The sequence below is a fragment of the Equus asinus genome, chromosome 5 (genome assembly GCF_041296235.1).
Source record: "Equus asinus isolate D_3611 breed Donkey chromosome 5, EquAss-T2T_v2, whole genome shotgun sequence".
Lineage (NCBI taxonomy): Eukaryota > Metazoa > Chordata > Mammalia > Perissodactyla > Equidae > Equus > Equus asinus.
In genome coordinates this window covers 25,370,506-25,384,648 of record NC_091794.1, presented here as the reverse complement: position 1 = coordinate 25,384,648, position 14,143 = coordinate 25,370,506, and the positions used below count along the sequence as shown (strand labels likewise).

General features: G+C 46.1%; 1 protein-coding gene across 2 annotated transcripts in view; it reads left to right on the top strand.

Moving 5' to 3' along the window:
* HEG1 (heart development protein with EGF like domains 1) overlaps window positions 1–13,157 on the top strand; it is an 85,576-nt gene extending 72,419 nt beyond the window's left edge. For both annotated transcript variants that reach the window (XM_070509014.1, XM_070509013.1), the window contains 3 exons: window positions 2,421–2,508; window positions 5,645–5,819; window positions 7,838–13,157. In XM_070509014.1, the coding sequence (XP_070365115.1) occupies window positions 2,421–2,508; window positions 5,645–5,819; window positions 7,838–7,987 (413 nt within the window). In that variant the 3' untranslated portion in view covers window positions 7,988–13,157. The remainder of the gene's footprint in view (window positions 1–2,420; window positions 2,509–5,644; window positions 5,820–7,837) is intronic.
* Window positions 13,158–14,143: the final 986 nt, after the last annotated feature.

Below are 14,143 nucleotides of genomic sequence, written 5' to 3'. Positions count from 1 at the left end.
GATCTACACGCCACTCATCAAGCCATGCTGTGGTGGTATCCCGCATACAAAATGGAGGAGGATTGGCACAGATGGTAGCTCAGAGCCAATCTTCCTCACCAAAATAAAATCAAATCAATAAAAGGCAAAATTTTAATCATACATCACTAATGAGCCTGATCAATGAGGGAAAAATGGGGAGAACTGAGTGAATTTTAAAATAAAACTAATGTGGCTGCTCGGAAGGGTCTGTAATGAGTTTAAGAGTTTTAAAGGAAAGTGTATTGGTTTATATGATTCTGACACCAATTCTGCTGTGTGTTTTCTCCACATCACCAAGCAATTAACTCAATTCTGACACTGTCTCCAGGGAGACCCCACAAGTTAAGGGCTCAGTCATCAGGCTGCCCCGTCCCCCATCCGACACTGTTTGTAAGTCCAGGTCATCACCTATGCTTCTGATCGGAGGTTTCAATGACCCCCACCTTGATTCAATTAATTTGCTCTAGTGGCTCACAGGACTCGGGAGACATTTTGCTCGCTAGATTACTGGTTTATTATGAAAGGATATAACTCAGAAACAGCTAGACAGAAGAGATGCGTAGGGCAAGGTTTCAGGAAAGGGCTTAGAGCTTCCATGCCCTCTCCCAGCACAGCACTCTCCCCCATCTCTGTGTGTTCACCAACCTGGAAGCTCTCCAAACCCCATCTTTTGGGTTTTTATGGACACTTCATTACACAGGCATGATAATTAAATCATCTGCCATGGGTGATTGAACTTAGTCTCCAGGCCCTCTCCCTTGCCTGGAGGTCAGAGAGGGGACTGAAAATCCCACTGCTCTGATCACGTGGTTGGTTCCCCCTAGCAACCAGCCTTCATCGGTAGGTTACCCAGGGGCTTGCCAAAGTCACCATTAACATAACAAAAGACACCTTTTCTGCTCTCGACACTTAGGAAATTCCAGGGGTTTTAGGAACTCTGCGAGGGAGGACAAAGACCCGATGTATATTACTTACAAATCGCAATATCACCGTTGACAAAGGCTCTTCTGGACTAAATAGCCTTAGCTAGCTTGAGGAACAAAGACAGTTTATTGGAAGGATTCTGGGGTATGTCGTGGCATTCCCGCATCACGAGTGTTTCCCTACAAGACAACATGATGGAAAATAGGCTCGCCAGACAGCTTCGAGTGTGAGTCACTCGTTCAGCCATTTTGAAAGAGAAGGTTGTCTCTCTCTTTCCCACATTGACATTCCTGGGAAGGAACTAATTGATCCAGCTTGGATCATGTGTTTACTCCCAGACCAATGCGCTGTGGCCAGGGGAGGGGGTTACATGTACAAGCATGACCATGCCCACCGTAACCTGCACATGGAGCAGGGTGAACAGTTTACAGAAGGGGGTTGGCTAAGCAGACAGTCCAGTAGATTCCATCCAAATACGCATGTAAGCAAGAACAAATATAGCTTATAGGAAAGGCTAAGGCCCAGAATGCGTTGGTTTAATGAAAAATGCCAACAACAATGACAGCAACATCAACTTGTGATCAAACCACAAGAAGAATAAAGAAAAGATAGAGCCATTGCTTGGGAAAGACTATGAAATGTCAACAAATGTCAGAGAGAAAGTAAAACTAAGAATTCCGAGTTCATCATTCTGGAGAATCTCTTCAAAGGAGGAAGGATGAGAGACAAACCTAACACAACACTCATTGCCTTCTCTCTCACCTTGATAGACAGACATTCAGAGCGCCTACAGATCAGTAAACATTACAATAGGTATTGATTCAAATCCCGTGGACTTGGACATCATCACATGGCCTCGTAATGAATCTAAAGTCAGTACTTAGGTCCAAAAGTTTAGCTGTAGTTCATGAACTGACTTGACAGCAGGTATGAGAAAAAAAGATCTGTGGCTTGTGTTGTCCATAAGCTCACCACAAGTTTCCAGTAATCTGACTGCCAAAGAATGTCAAACGTGCTCGTAGGGGGCTGGGGCTTCAGAGGCAGGAAGGCGATTCGTGGGAAGCTGAGAGGAGGAGATGCTGGTAAACAGAGGCGGCCCTGCCTGGCAGACACGTCTCTCAGGTGAAAAGTTATCTTTGGTACCAGCTCTCTTCCTGGTCAGGCTGCCTTTCTAATGAAAATCTTACAAAAGGGTAACTTCCACTCTGTTTTCAGAGCTTCTGCTGGGTCCCTAGTTTCTCAAAAATAATCAGCTTAAAACAGTAAATACACCAGAGAGGAATATGTTGGGGTGGCCTATTCTGCTACCCTTCAACAGAGAAAATGTGGAGGCGCCTCTGAGGATCCCTTGCCTGGGGCCCGGGAAATGAAAGGGGAGGTCACCAGCCGAGGTGCTGCGTGGGGTGTGGTGGGGAGGCATTCCTACGTATTCATTTGTTTATTCGTTCCCTCTCCCTTGCTGTCCACTTGTGCAGCCTATCAGCTCATCACCGTGGTGATTGCAGCAGCCGGAGGCGGGCTCCTGCTCATCCTGGGCATTGCGCTGATTGTCACCTGTTGCAGGTGAGTGACGGGAATTCACGTTCTAATTGTTTCTTTGCCTGTGCTGAGCAACGGCCAGTTTTTACTCTTTTAAACAATATTTGGGGTGGTTTACAATATTAAATCATAATATGTGACTGAACCATTAAAAAAAGGAGAAAGAGAAATTCATGATAGGGAGTGCCTTTGAGGAAAGAAAAGGACAGCAAATGGGACTTTATTCTTTATTAGAAAAGAATATCCAAAAACATAAGAAACCAAAAAGAGATAGATTAGATTTCCTCAGAGTTAAAAACTTCTCTGCTTCAAAGACTGTCAAGAAAGTAAAAAGACAATGCACAGAATGGGAGGCGGTATTTGAAAATCATATGTCTAGTAAGGCACTTGTATCTAGAATATATAAAGAACTCTTACAACTCAATAGTAAAAAGGCAGCCCCATTTAAAAATGGGCAAACTTCGTGAATAGGGATTTCCCCAAAGAAGATATACAGACAGCCAGTAGGCACGTGAAAGGATACTCAGCATCATTAGCCATCAGGGAAATGCAATCAAAACCGCCATGAGACACTGCTTCACACCCACTAAGATGGCTATTAAAAAAAAAAAAAGAAAAGTACAAGTGTTGGTGAGGATATGGAAAAATTAGAATGCTCATACACTGCTGGTGGAAATGTGAAATGGTGCGACCACTTTGAAGAAGTCTGGCAGCGCTTCCGAAAGTTAAACAGAGTTGCCATTTCACCCAGCACTTGCACTCTTACCTGTCTTCCAAGAGAAATGGAAACACATGTCCACACAGAAACATGTACATGAAAGTTCATAATAGCCAAAAGGTGAAAATAACCCCACTATCCATCAACCGATGAATAGATAAACAAAGTGTGATATCCATCAACTGATGAATAAACAAAATGTGATATATCTATACCATGGAATATTATTCAGCCATTAAAAAGAATAACATCCTGCTACATGCTATAAAGTGCATGAACCTTGAAAATATTATGCTAAGTGAAATAAGCCAGTCACAAAAGACCACCTATTGTATGATTCCATTTATATGAAATGTCCAAAATAGGCAAATCTAATAGAGACAGAAAGTAGACTAGTGGTTGCCTTGGGCTTGGCGGGCAGCAGGGAGAATTGGGAGTAATGGCTAAGTATGGGACTTCTTTTTGGGGTGATGAAACTGTTCTAAAAATTGACTGTGATGATGGTCGCACAACTGTGAATATACTAGAAACCATTAACTTGTACACTTTAAATGGGCAAATTAAGAAACAGACAAAGATGAAAGGGGTTACCTGACATATTTTAGCAGTCGAGAAGTTGTAGCAGGCATGTGGGATAAACAGATATTCAGCAGTATAGTTAGCTCTGAGCTTCCTGGAAGCCAGTGGGATTGGGTTTCTACTGAAAAAGGAAGCGAAAGGAAGAAGCTGATCCCCTTTCTCTGTGATTATATGTTCAGATAAGGGAAAATTATGACCTTTGACTTAGATGATAATAAATGGTGGCAATTATCCCGACATAACAGATGGAGGGAACCTACCAAATAGCAAGTTATCTTCAACCATTGCTGTGAGGGACGTTATCAGATGTCCTCTGTCTCCAGTAAGTCTGCAGAGAACAATTTGCCCTAACTACCCATTCGGGAAAGCAGGCCTCATGGTACAGCGTTTGCCATTATTCACAAAGTTGCCATCAGATCATCAAAGATAAACTACATGAGTGGAAATAAAATTCTGGGTATGAGACTAGAAGAAGAGAGGTAAAACCTGAGTGCCCAAGGGACGTAAGCCTCATATTTGCTAAGTGTCCTGTACCAGGGGAAGAGGCCTGTGACTCTTGGTCACTGGGAATGGAAGGTACTTGTGAATTAGTAAGTCATTGTTTGAGACCGGATGCCCACCCTCCAGGGAGCAGCACAGTGGCAGGTCTGTTCTGAACTTGCAAGGAGGGACAGTGCCTAAGCCACATGCTGGACATTTGGTTTTATGACCCTGAATCATTTGAAACTTTCCCCAGAAAAGTTTACTTATGGGAAAGTGAAGTAGAAGGAAGAAACTTCAGATTCTGTTACCTGGGGCAGATATGACTGAACATACCTGACCCCAGGCCCATTAGATGGGTGAATTTTCCAGTCAGTGAACCATCATAGACGGGAGCTTGTTCTAGGGTTTCCCCAATCCGCTGAAATGAGAATATGTACAGGTCTGCAAACAGGTGCATTTTGCAAACAAAACAAAAGGTCTGGTTTTCATGGTTTATGAAGTTGCTTCCTACAGTAAAAGAGCACTGGCTGGGGGTGGAGGCCTCAGTTTTAGTCCCAGCTTTGCTAGTAGCAAAATGTGACCCAGGGAACAAGTCATCACAAAGCCAGAGTTGCCCCATCCCCAGAGCTGCTGTTTTAGTAAATCTAGGTGAGACCTAGAAGCTTCTGTGTCAATTCTGATGCTCAAGTAGGTTGGGAACCACTAGACTAAAGAACCTTGCCGCGCCGGCCCAGTAGCTCAGCGGTTAAGGGCGCACGTTCCGCTTCACTGGTCCGGGGTTCAGTGGTTCGGATCCCGGTGAGGACATGGCACTGCTTGGCAAGCTGTACTGTGGCAGGCGTCCCACATATAAAGTAGAGGAAGATGGACACAGATGTTAGCTCAGGGCCAGTCTTTCTCAACCAAAAGAGGAGGATTGGCAGCAGATGTTAGCTCAGGGCTAATCTTCCTCAATAAATAGATAGATAGATAGATAGGTAGATAGATAGGTAGATAGATAGATAGATAGAATCCTGAAAGCCCTTCCAGCTCCAGCCTTCTGGGAATTTCTAACTCCTGTTTCCCGGGCTGCCCCCAAGATGCAGCAATCTCCATCCCCCAGGAGCATCTGCCTCTCCTTCCCTGCAGCTGTGTTTGTCCTCTCTGCCTCTCTAACCTGTCCCTTTGAGTTGGAAGATTTTTTTTGCATCTCATTGCAAATTTTACTTGTTTTAGGCAAATACTGAAAATAATAACATTCCTCGGTGGACAGCTCCAAAGAAATATAATGGTAGCTTTGAGTCTAATTTACTTTGTAAAGTAATGGATCGTGCTTTCACAAATACCATTTCTTCCAGAATTCATTCATTTACATTGTTTCAAATATTTTTTACCCCACAGAAAGAATAAAAATGACATCAGCAAACTCATCTTCAAAAGTGGGGATTTCCAAATGTCCCCATATGCTGAGTACCCCAAGAACCCTCGCTCACAAGAGTGGGGCCGAGAAGCCATTGAGATGCATGAGAATGGAAGCACCAAAAACCTCCTCCAGATGACAGATGTGTATTACTCGGTGTGTATCCCGTGCCAGGGCGACCTCAAGGCTCCAGTTTTCTCTGTGAAGTAAAAGGAGTCTGTTTTGTTGTAGTGAAACCACTACAGCTAATTAATGGTTAAAGAGAATGACTGCATGAGCCTCTTCTTCACGTAACTTCATATTCAGTTTCCTTACCATCTCTTTGCTTGGTATTTATTAGTTTCAACATTGAGATATGAAGGGTGTTTCTGCAGAGCACATTACTTTTATGGGGTTGTAGCAGTAACCCACCGGTTACTGAACTTGCTTTAAAGTTATAGGCTGGGAAACTGAAAGAGAGAGAAAGAACTTAGCGATGTTTGGCCTTTGGCCCTTCATTTTTATCTCTGGTCAGCCATGCTTTGCCTCCTGTGGTTGGGTAGTTAAAACCGGAGATTGGAAAAAAGGTACAAAGAGAACAATTCAGTGTCATCCTCAACAAGTACTTCTCAGAGGTTTAGGTGATAGACTCAGTAGGTCTTTAATAATTGGCTGTGTCCAGCCCTGGGCTGTGTCGTTTGGAAAGAGGGGAGACTACGTTGAACCCTTGCTTCTTCTAATAACCCATGTCTTACTCCCATCGCTGCCCAATTCACTTTACATCGCATGGCGTCAGCCAGAAAGCAAACACAGGCAGAGTATCTGAGCTGCAAAATAAACAGATGCTAGGTGACTCCTCAGGCCGTGGGGAGCTGTTTGAGGCACAGCAGTAAACACGAAACCACCTCGTCCTCTGGGATTAGCTGCTCTAGGCGATCCGGCGACAGAAGCCACAGCCCCTCTGGTTGCTATGGGATTGACCGCGAGGCCTCAGACTTTGGATGGGAGGGGCGCGTTTGTTCACGCGGAGGAAGCTGCTGTTTCAGTGGACTCTCAAACTTTGGAACTGGAGGAAGAACAGGAAGAAACAAGGGGATCGATAAACATAGGCACCCGCTCAGCTCTGGTTCAAATGCTTCCGTTGATATTTCTGCAGAAGGGCTTTGCTTTGTTCTGTCTCTGTCAGGAAAGTCCTTTGACTCTAAGAATGGCAGCCATAGCTGAGAGGTATCTTACCCAGGTGTGCCCGCCACTCACACCTCTGCCAGGGATGTGTCAGGCCCAGCTTGGCGAGATCGCTTAGCAACAATAGGCCTGCCGCGTCACAGGACCCAACTGCGCTGCGCGTTTCCATGGCGTTAGCTAGAGAGTGCCTTAAATAGATATAGCCTAGAACTGAAACGAATCCCGTCTTCATTTCAAAAATAGGCTGAGCAGCGTGTAGGAGAGCCTAAGCTATGGCACGAAGCTGTTCCCTGAGGGAGAGAGCTGTCACTCACAGGGGTTTCAGGGGTACTTCGGGCTCCCCAGGATTTGTGTTTATTATATGCAATATCTAGTGTTTTATTTCTGCCAGGCAAGTGTTTGCGTCTGGTGGTCCTGAATAAGGGCCTCCTCACAGCAGCCCTGTCATTCCCAGGGAGCTGCTTTTGCACATCGGATGGGTAGTCCCGATCCACTGAGTGGGATCTGGTCCGAGACACCTGAGAATTGCTGTTGGCCTCCTGCTTGAGGTCCTGACTCCACCTCCAACAGGTGGTCGTATGACCTTGCGAAGGTCAGTCGCCATTCATGGCAGGGACAGTAGCCTTCTACGAAATGCCGGAGAGGATTTAAAGACTTTGTGCTCCACAGAGAAAGACACTTTCTTAGAAAGTCAAGATCATAATCACATAATTAATCTTGACAATCAACATAATAATTAACCCGGGTCTTTTCCTCTGTTGGTCTAAAATCACTGGGCTGCCCTTGAATAATGTTTTTTTAAATCCCCTTTTAAAATATGGGCAAAGGTTCTACAAAGAGATGAACCCGGAGGTCCAGATTTCTAGGTTAGACCTTGCTCTGCTATCTATAGCTGCCTCCATCTTAGGTTTACTAAAATGTAGCATTCTTTTTTTAAAAAAAAAAAAAACTACTAAATTCCCATCCTTGACTGATAAATTGACATTTTCTCTCTTCTCTTTGGCCACCAGCCCACAAGTGTAAGGAATCCTGAACTTGAACGAAATGGACTCTACCCGGCCTACACTGGATTGCCGGGGTCACGGCATTCTTGCATCTTCCCCGGACAGTATAACCCATCTTTCATCAGTGATGAGAGCAGGAGAAGAGACTACTTTTAAGTGCAGAAGAGAGAGGGACCCATTGCTCTGAGCAGACTGCCCGGGACCCTGTTGCTCAGAGGACTGCACCCGGGGGGGAGCACCAAACACTGGCTGCCCCCACCATTTATGGAGCCACACTTGAGTGGCAGGCAGAAAGTGGGACAGGCGTGAGGGGCGTGAACACCGTGCAAGAGGACAGATGGAACCTGTGGACGTGGAACCCTAGGCTGCTCATCCGGCACCTTCGTTGTTACTGTGAATGTGAACATGGGCCAGTACCAGGAGAGACTCTTGAGTGACGCGCGTGGCCACCAGTCGATGGATGACAGTTAGCGAGGGCAGATCACTAGGTTTCATGGCAAGGACCCAGTTCTTCGTTAGTTTGCACTTTAGTAAACTGAGTAGGGAGGTCTCTTTTTGGGTTTTTTTTCAAGACTGTTCCAGGCAGAAGGCCTCTTTTCCTCAGACACTTCCGTAGGCCTCAATTTGGTGATGAATTTACAGCAAAATACTGGCTCTTTAGTTGTTTTTCTGCCCAGTACCTACAAGCTAACCAACAGCCGATGATGTTGATAAACATACCCCTAAGGTTTGGAGATGCTGTGGGTTAACGTACAGTATTTTAGTATGTTGCTAGGTCTTCTTGTGCTGCAGCCCCCAAAATGAGGAATTGAAATTTGTGGGGCACAGCACACAACTCCAGTTTTTTTTGGTCAAAGTGACACATTTACGATTCTTTTTTCCCTTTGCAGTTAAATCTCACTTATTCAAATAAGTCTGGATCAGGGCAAAACCACTTCCCTTTGGTTTTAGCTCAAGGCATCCAGCGGCCCCATGGAGAGGCCCAGCAGGCAGTAGAGGGCGCTGGCGCTGGGCGACGGCCCCGGTGGAAGCTTGACAGAGCCGCAGGCGGTGGGGCGCTTGGCATCCCTGAGGACATTGCTTGGTGCCGGGGACACTGACCTCCATCTTTGAGGCCGAGGCTGCTTCGTATGGAGTAGAAGTGGAAAGCTGAATGCAGGTTGGGTCTCAGCTGGTATTTCACCACTAAAGGAAAGTAGCATGATGTAGTCGCTGCAGCTGAATGTGCTCAGAGGAGTGGGCAGAATAGGCAAGTTGGGTTTCCCAAAACACCAGTGCTTTAGGAAGCTGTGTGGACTCCTGAGGGAGCTGGGGTAGAACCACACGTGAGTCTGCCTACCTGCTAGTGCGGCATCTTTGACTCTTTCCCTGATCTTGTCCACACACTCAGTGTGAACTGTCAGCCGACCACTCAAAGCTATTTATTCACTGAAGAAATAACTTATTTTCTCTCGTCCAGTGATTTGTACCTCTTTGTACTACTACATAGTTCCCTACAGAAACGTGGTTATAATTCAAGTCAGCGTTGGAGAACTGAAGACTCCCGGCCAGTTAGGGAGTCAAGAGTCTGCCTTTGGGAAGGGAATTCCCCGGGTCTTATTTATTGTGCCTGTGACGTGGGTCCTGTAAAGGGGGGGGGGGGGGGGGGGCGTATCCAGTGCTCAGTGTCTTTAACCGCTTTCTGTGGAACTGTGATTGTTCTCGTCATCTGCTCTTAAAACATCCTGGTTTGGGATGAAGTGAAGAGAACACAGGTAAAAGGATTGTTCCCACCCTGAAGCTTGGAGCTCAGTGGCACCCACATTTCTGGAAATGGTGCAGCCTCTGGGAACAGCTCTGTCGTGGGCGTGGTTGTTTCTTCAAGGGTCTCTAATCTGTTCAGAGTGTATTTCATCCGTATTGTTATGTCATCCTCGTCTGAACAGTTTGAAGTGCGAACTCCTGTGTCCCGTGGCCTCCCCCAGTCACTGCCACCTGCTGCAGCAGGGACGCTAGTCAGGTGCGAGGCCTCTTACTGGTTCAGTTGCACTCATCTCGTGAGACAGATATAAAAAGAATTCTGTTTTTGTCAGTGGATGCCAACTTTAAAATCTCAGAGCATTATTACCTTTTTGAAATCGTGGGTCTTGCATCTCTCTGTGGAACCAAAGAGCTCTTTGTGCCTCAGGGCCTTGCATCTCACTGGAGTGCTCGAGCTCCTGCCCTCAGCTCACCTGAGCCAACAGACTTGGATCCCTCGTCAGGGGGCCCAGCTTCCTGGCTCGTGACACAGATCCTTACTCATCCCCAGGACCCAAAGCCATGGCGGGGGGCTATTCCCGGCCATACACGTTTGCCACCTTCAGCTGACCTCACAGGTGACAAATCGTCCCCAGGGTCAAGGCCAGAAGCTATAAGCTCCACAAAATGAAGTATCTGTCCCGAAAGCATTCTAGAGAAGAATCCTAAAGTCCAAAAAAGAGTGTCCTGTGAGTTCCAGAATGCATTCCTGTGGATGGGTTTTGTGCATATGAAGTGGATTAAGAATGTTGTTCTGTGCACGTGAAGTGGATTAAGAATGTTGTTTTTCTTTCACTGTGAAACAAGGAGGCACCCTGCAAGGTTGCGTTCACATCATGTCTGCAATTACTAGGAGGCTCGTAGGGGTGGGGAAGGTGCATCTCAAGAACATGAGGGTCTAAGATGAAGGGCTGGAAACAGCAGGACTGTTCCCCAGTGCCAGGTGCCCACCGGAGTGAGGAAGAGAGAGGCCAGCTTCACTCCTGCTTTGGGCTAATACCTCCAGAAGGCTCCTGCCTGGGCTGAGGGGAACCAACTGGTAGGGCAGCGCAACCTCTGGACTGTGGGGACAGGGCTGACTGCACCACAGCAAGCAGAAGCTCTCAGCTCTGGCCAGGTGCTCCGTGTCAGCCTCGCACCTGGAAGGTGGGATTCATGCACACACAAGTGCCACAGTCCTGCGTTGGAGCCCCACAGCTCGGGGAAGGTGGGAGGAAGGGAAACGTGACATTCAACTGCCCATGAGACGCTTAAACTTCTGTAGGGAAGAGCAGGGCCAAAGGGATCCATATGTCCCATAGCATACCAGAGCACACAGTGGCTCAGAGCAAGGCGGTGCTTGCCTGCTGGCCTCCCAGCATCTGTGGGTTTTGTTTAGGCTTCAGAGGGTCTTGTTTCTCATCTCCTTCCCCTTTGCCCCATGAGCTAGCCCAGGGCACTGGAGACAATTTAGGAAGTCTAGACAGCCCCAACTAGCATCTCACTGTTCCTCCCATGGACACGCTCTGTACTTGGCCCCACTGCACCCTGGGGGGGGAGGGCATGAGAGCGCCCACTTCTCGGACGGGGGAACCTTTAGAGGATAAACGCTTTGCCTTGCCGAGCCAGGATTCAAACTCTTGTGCCTGGCTTGCACTTCCCACTGTACCTCCCTGCCTCACCTTCCTGGCAGATGCCCCACCATCCCTTGTACTTTAAATGTCAAAGAGGCCATGAGAGTGTGGGCTTTGAATGTTTTTTGAAAGAACCTTCATCTTGTTAAGCAGTAACTAAACTAGTGACATGAAGTGCAAAAAAAATGTTGAATCCCCTTTTGAAAAAGTCCTTTCAGGTTTCTTGTCACGTATATTTCTTGGACACTTGTCATCAATAAGAAAATAGTAGCTGGCTCGTGCCTAGCAAGAAGCATAGTGGTACATGGCTTTGGGTGCAGGAGGTGTAAGGTGATGACCTGAGATTTTGGCAAACACAGCCAGACTTAGACGTCCATCTGAGGGCCGCTTTGCCTGGTTGCCGTGGTAAGGCCATGGCTCCCACATCTTGAAAGCATATTTTTGTGAACATCATCAGAGTCAGGAACATATTCAGTCAAATGTCTTAAATGCTGACAAATCTTCCCCCTTTGACAGAAGTTTATTTTCAGGAGCAGCTGAGTCATTTAGAGCCAAAATTGCTGAATGGATGGTGTCATCAAGCTGGCTGATAGCAATGGAGGTCGAAAACTAAGACGTGACTGTTAAGTTCTTGAAGAGGTAACGCTTAAAGTTGGCCCAAACCGGAGGGCAGCACCTTTGCAATACAAGGCTGGATGGCTGCCGAGGAAAATGTCTTTGAGTGATGATGTGATGTGAAGGTTCCCAGGGCAGACACGTCACGGTCATCCTTTCACGTGGCTTTTTGGGGCCTCCGTTAACCCATCATGCCCACTGGTGAAGTGCCCGAGTGCCCTGTAACTCTGAACTTCACCTGAAGAGACTAGAGCTGTCAGTCCAGTTGCTCCTGGCTTACTTAAACCTAACACGCCCAAAACTAGGATTTTGACCCACAGTTCTAAGAGACACTGATTTTGAAACTAGAGCACTTCTTTGGAGAGAGGAAGGATGCAAAGTTCAGTATTTCAGTGTTTTGTATCTTATTTAAATCAGAGATATTTTTTCTATGTGAAAACTTTTGTGGGGATTAGAAGGGACATTTCATTTCCTCCTTGACGAAGCGTCCTTCTGAGGTTCTTGTGTGCATTTTCGGAAACAGAGATACAGTTTTGTAGAGCTGGCTTTTGAATATGTGTTCTTCACTCTTTGTCTTTTCTTAAATCCCCAGAGAAGGAAACTGGTTAAAATACTAGGAACATTAAAGTATTCCATGTCAGTTAATTTGTTGTGCTAAAGTCTCTTTTCAATAGTGTTACAATCCATCCTATTTAGTGTAAACTGCTCACAGAAAGGCCTGTGAAAACCGAAGGGGACAATTACAGTCTAAATAGAGGTCTTACTCTGGCTCTGTCCCCTCGGCATTTTCAAAGAGGTGATTTCAAAGGATTTGCATATTAGATTCTGGTTTTATTTATTTATTTTTTTTGGACATGTAATAATGCACTTTAGGTGCAGAGTTCTTGGGTAGAAAGGATGGGACCAGACAGGGATGGGATGGAACCAGTCTACCTGGGCAACTAACCCAGGTTTCTGTGTTACCTGGCCTGTTTCTTTAAAAAAAGATCTTTTATCAGGGGTTGCTGTGAGTTTTGTTAATGTTTGTGTTGCTGGATGTACGGTTAAATGGAGCATGTAGCTGGAATATTAACTTTCTGAGTGTTCACATTGTCCTGAATTTCTCTTTGCAAACCTTTAAACCTTAGCCCCTGGTTGATTGTGTTAAATCCATTATGAGAATGTTATTTAAAGTTGTATTATAATTGCAACCTCCACTAATTATTCAGTACTGTAGCAGCAAAGTATTATTTGTAAGAATTCGGTTATTTTTATACTTATATCCACTATAAGTCTGGCGTTCTAGTCAGTAAAATGATGCAATAAAATAAATATTTTCATGGTGTGTTTTTCTCTGTAACAAGCAAACCAGACCAGAGTGCAACGTTATTTTTCATGCGGGCATCACTTAAACAGTGGGACAGTGGCCTCTTGCATGGCAAATGTAGGGACTGAGTCGTTTCTGTATCCTCAGTGCCCAGCACAGTGAGGAAATACACAGGTTGGATGGATGGACAGATTGACCTACATGATAAGTCATGTTTAACACCTGCTTTTGTTTACTCTTCTCTCTGTGGATTGGAGAACATGAGGAACCAATTCCCCACTCCCACTCCATACCAGCTCCTCATGTCTTGGAGGAGAAGGAAGTAAGCCTGTCTACGTGGTGGGGGGAATCTGTGGAACTTTAAGATGGTGGGCCATGGGCCTTACACTTATGGTGGCCAATGAATATGGCTGCCTGGCTAGATTTATGTCCTTGGGTGCCTTTTGTGGGAGCAATAGAGGTGCCTCTCAGATGCTTTATTACAGAAACCTTGGCAATAGGAGAAGCCACTGATGACAGCTTGGGGCATGAAGGTGACCTTTTGGCAGATTAGATCAGGGTGGCTGCCCATCAAACATTCCTTACTAGAGATGACCAGCAGCGCTCTCCTTTCCTGACCGGCTCCCTCCCACTCAGCTGTTAACAGTCCCCATGTAACAGGAACCCAGTACTGATTCCTTTCTTGTTCCTGCCCAGTTCAGCCAGACCTTAAAAGCATCACAGCATTTCCAGACCCACACTCCCCTGGTCACTGTTCAGGGCCTCAGGTGGGAGGACCTGCTGTCCACTGACAAGCTGGCCTGGGGGCTTGTCCTGCTCATGCCTCTGACCTGGCAAAGTTGAGCCTTCACCTCTGGATCTGAGTTGCCGGTAAGTAAAGAACTAAACAATATTTTTAGACCCTTGGACTTAAAGGACTTCAGCAATGCACACTAAGTCATTTTCCAGTTGCTTGGAAAGGTAAGGGATGCAATACAGAGATTAGATTGTCCAGAGTCC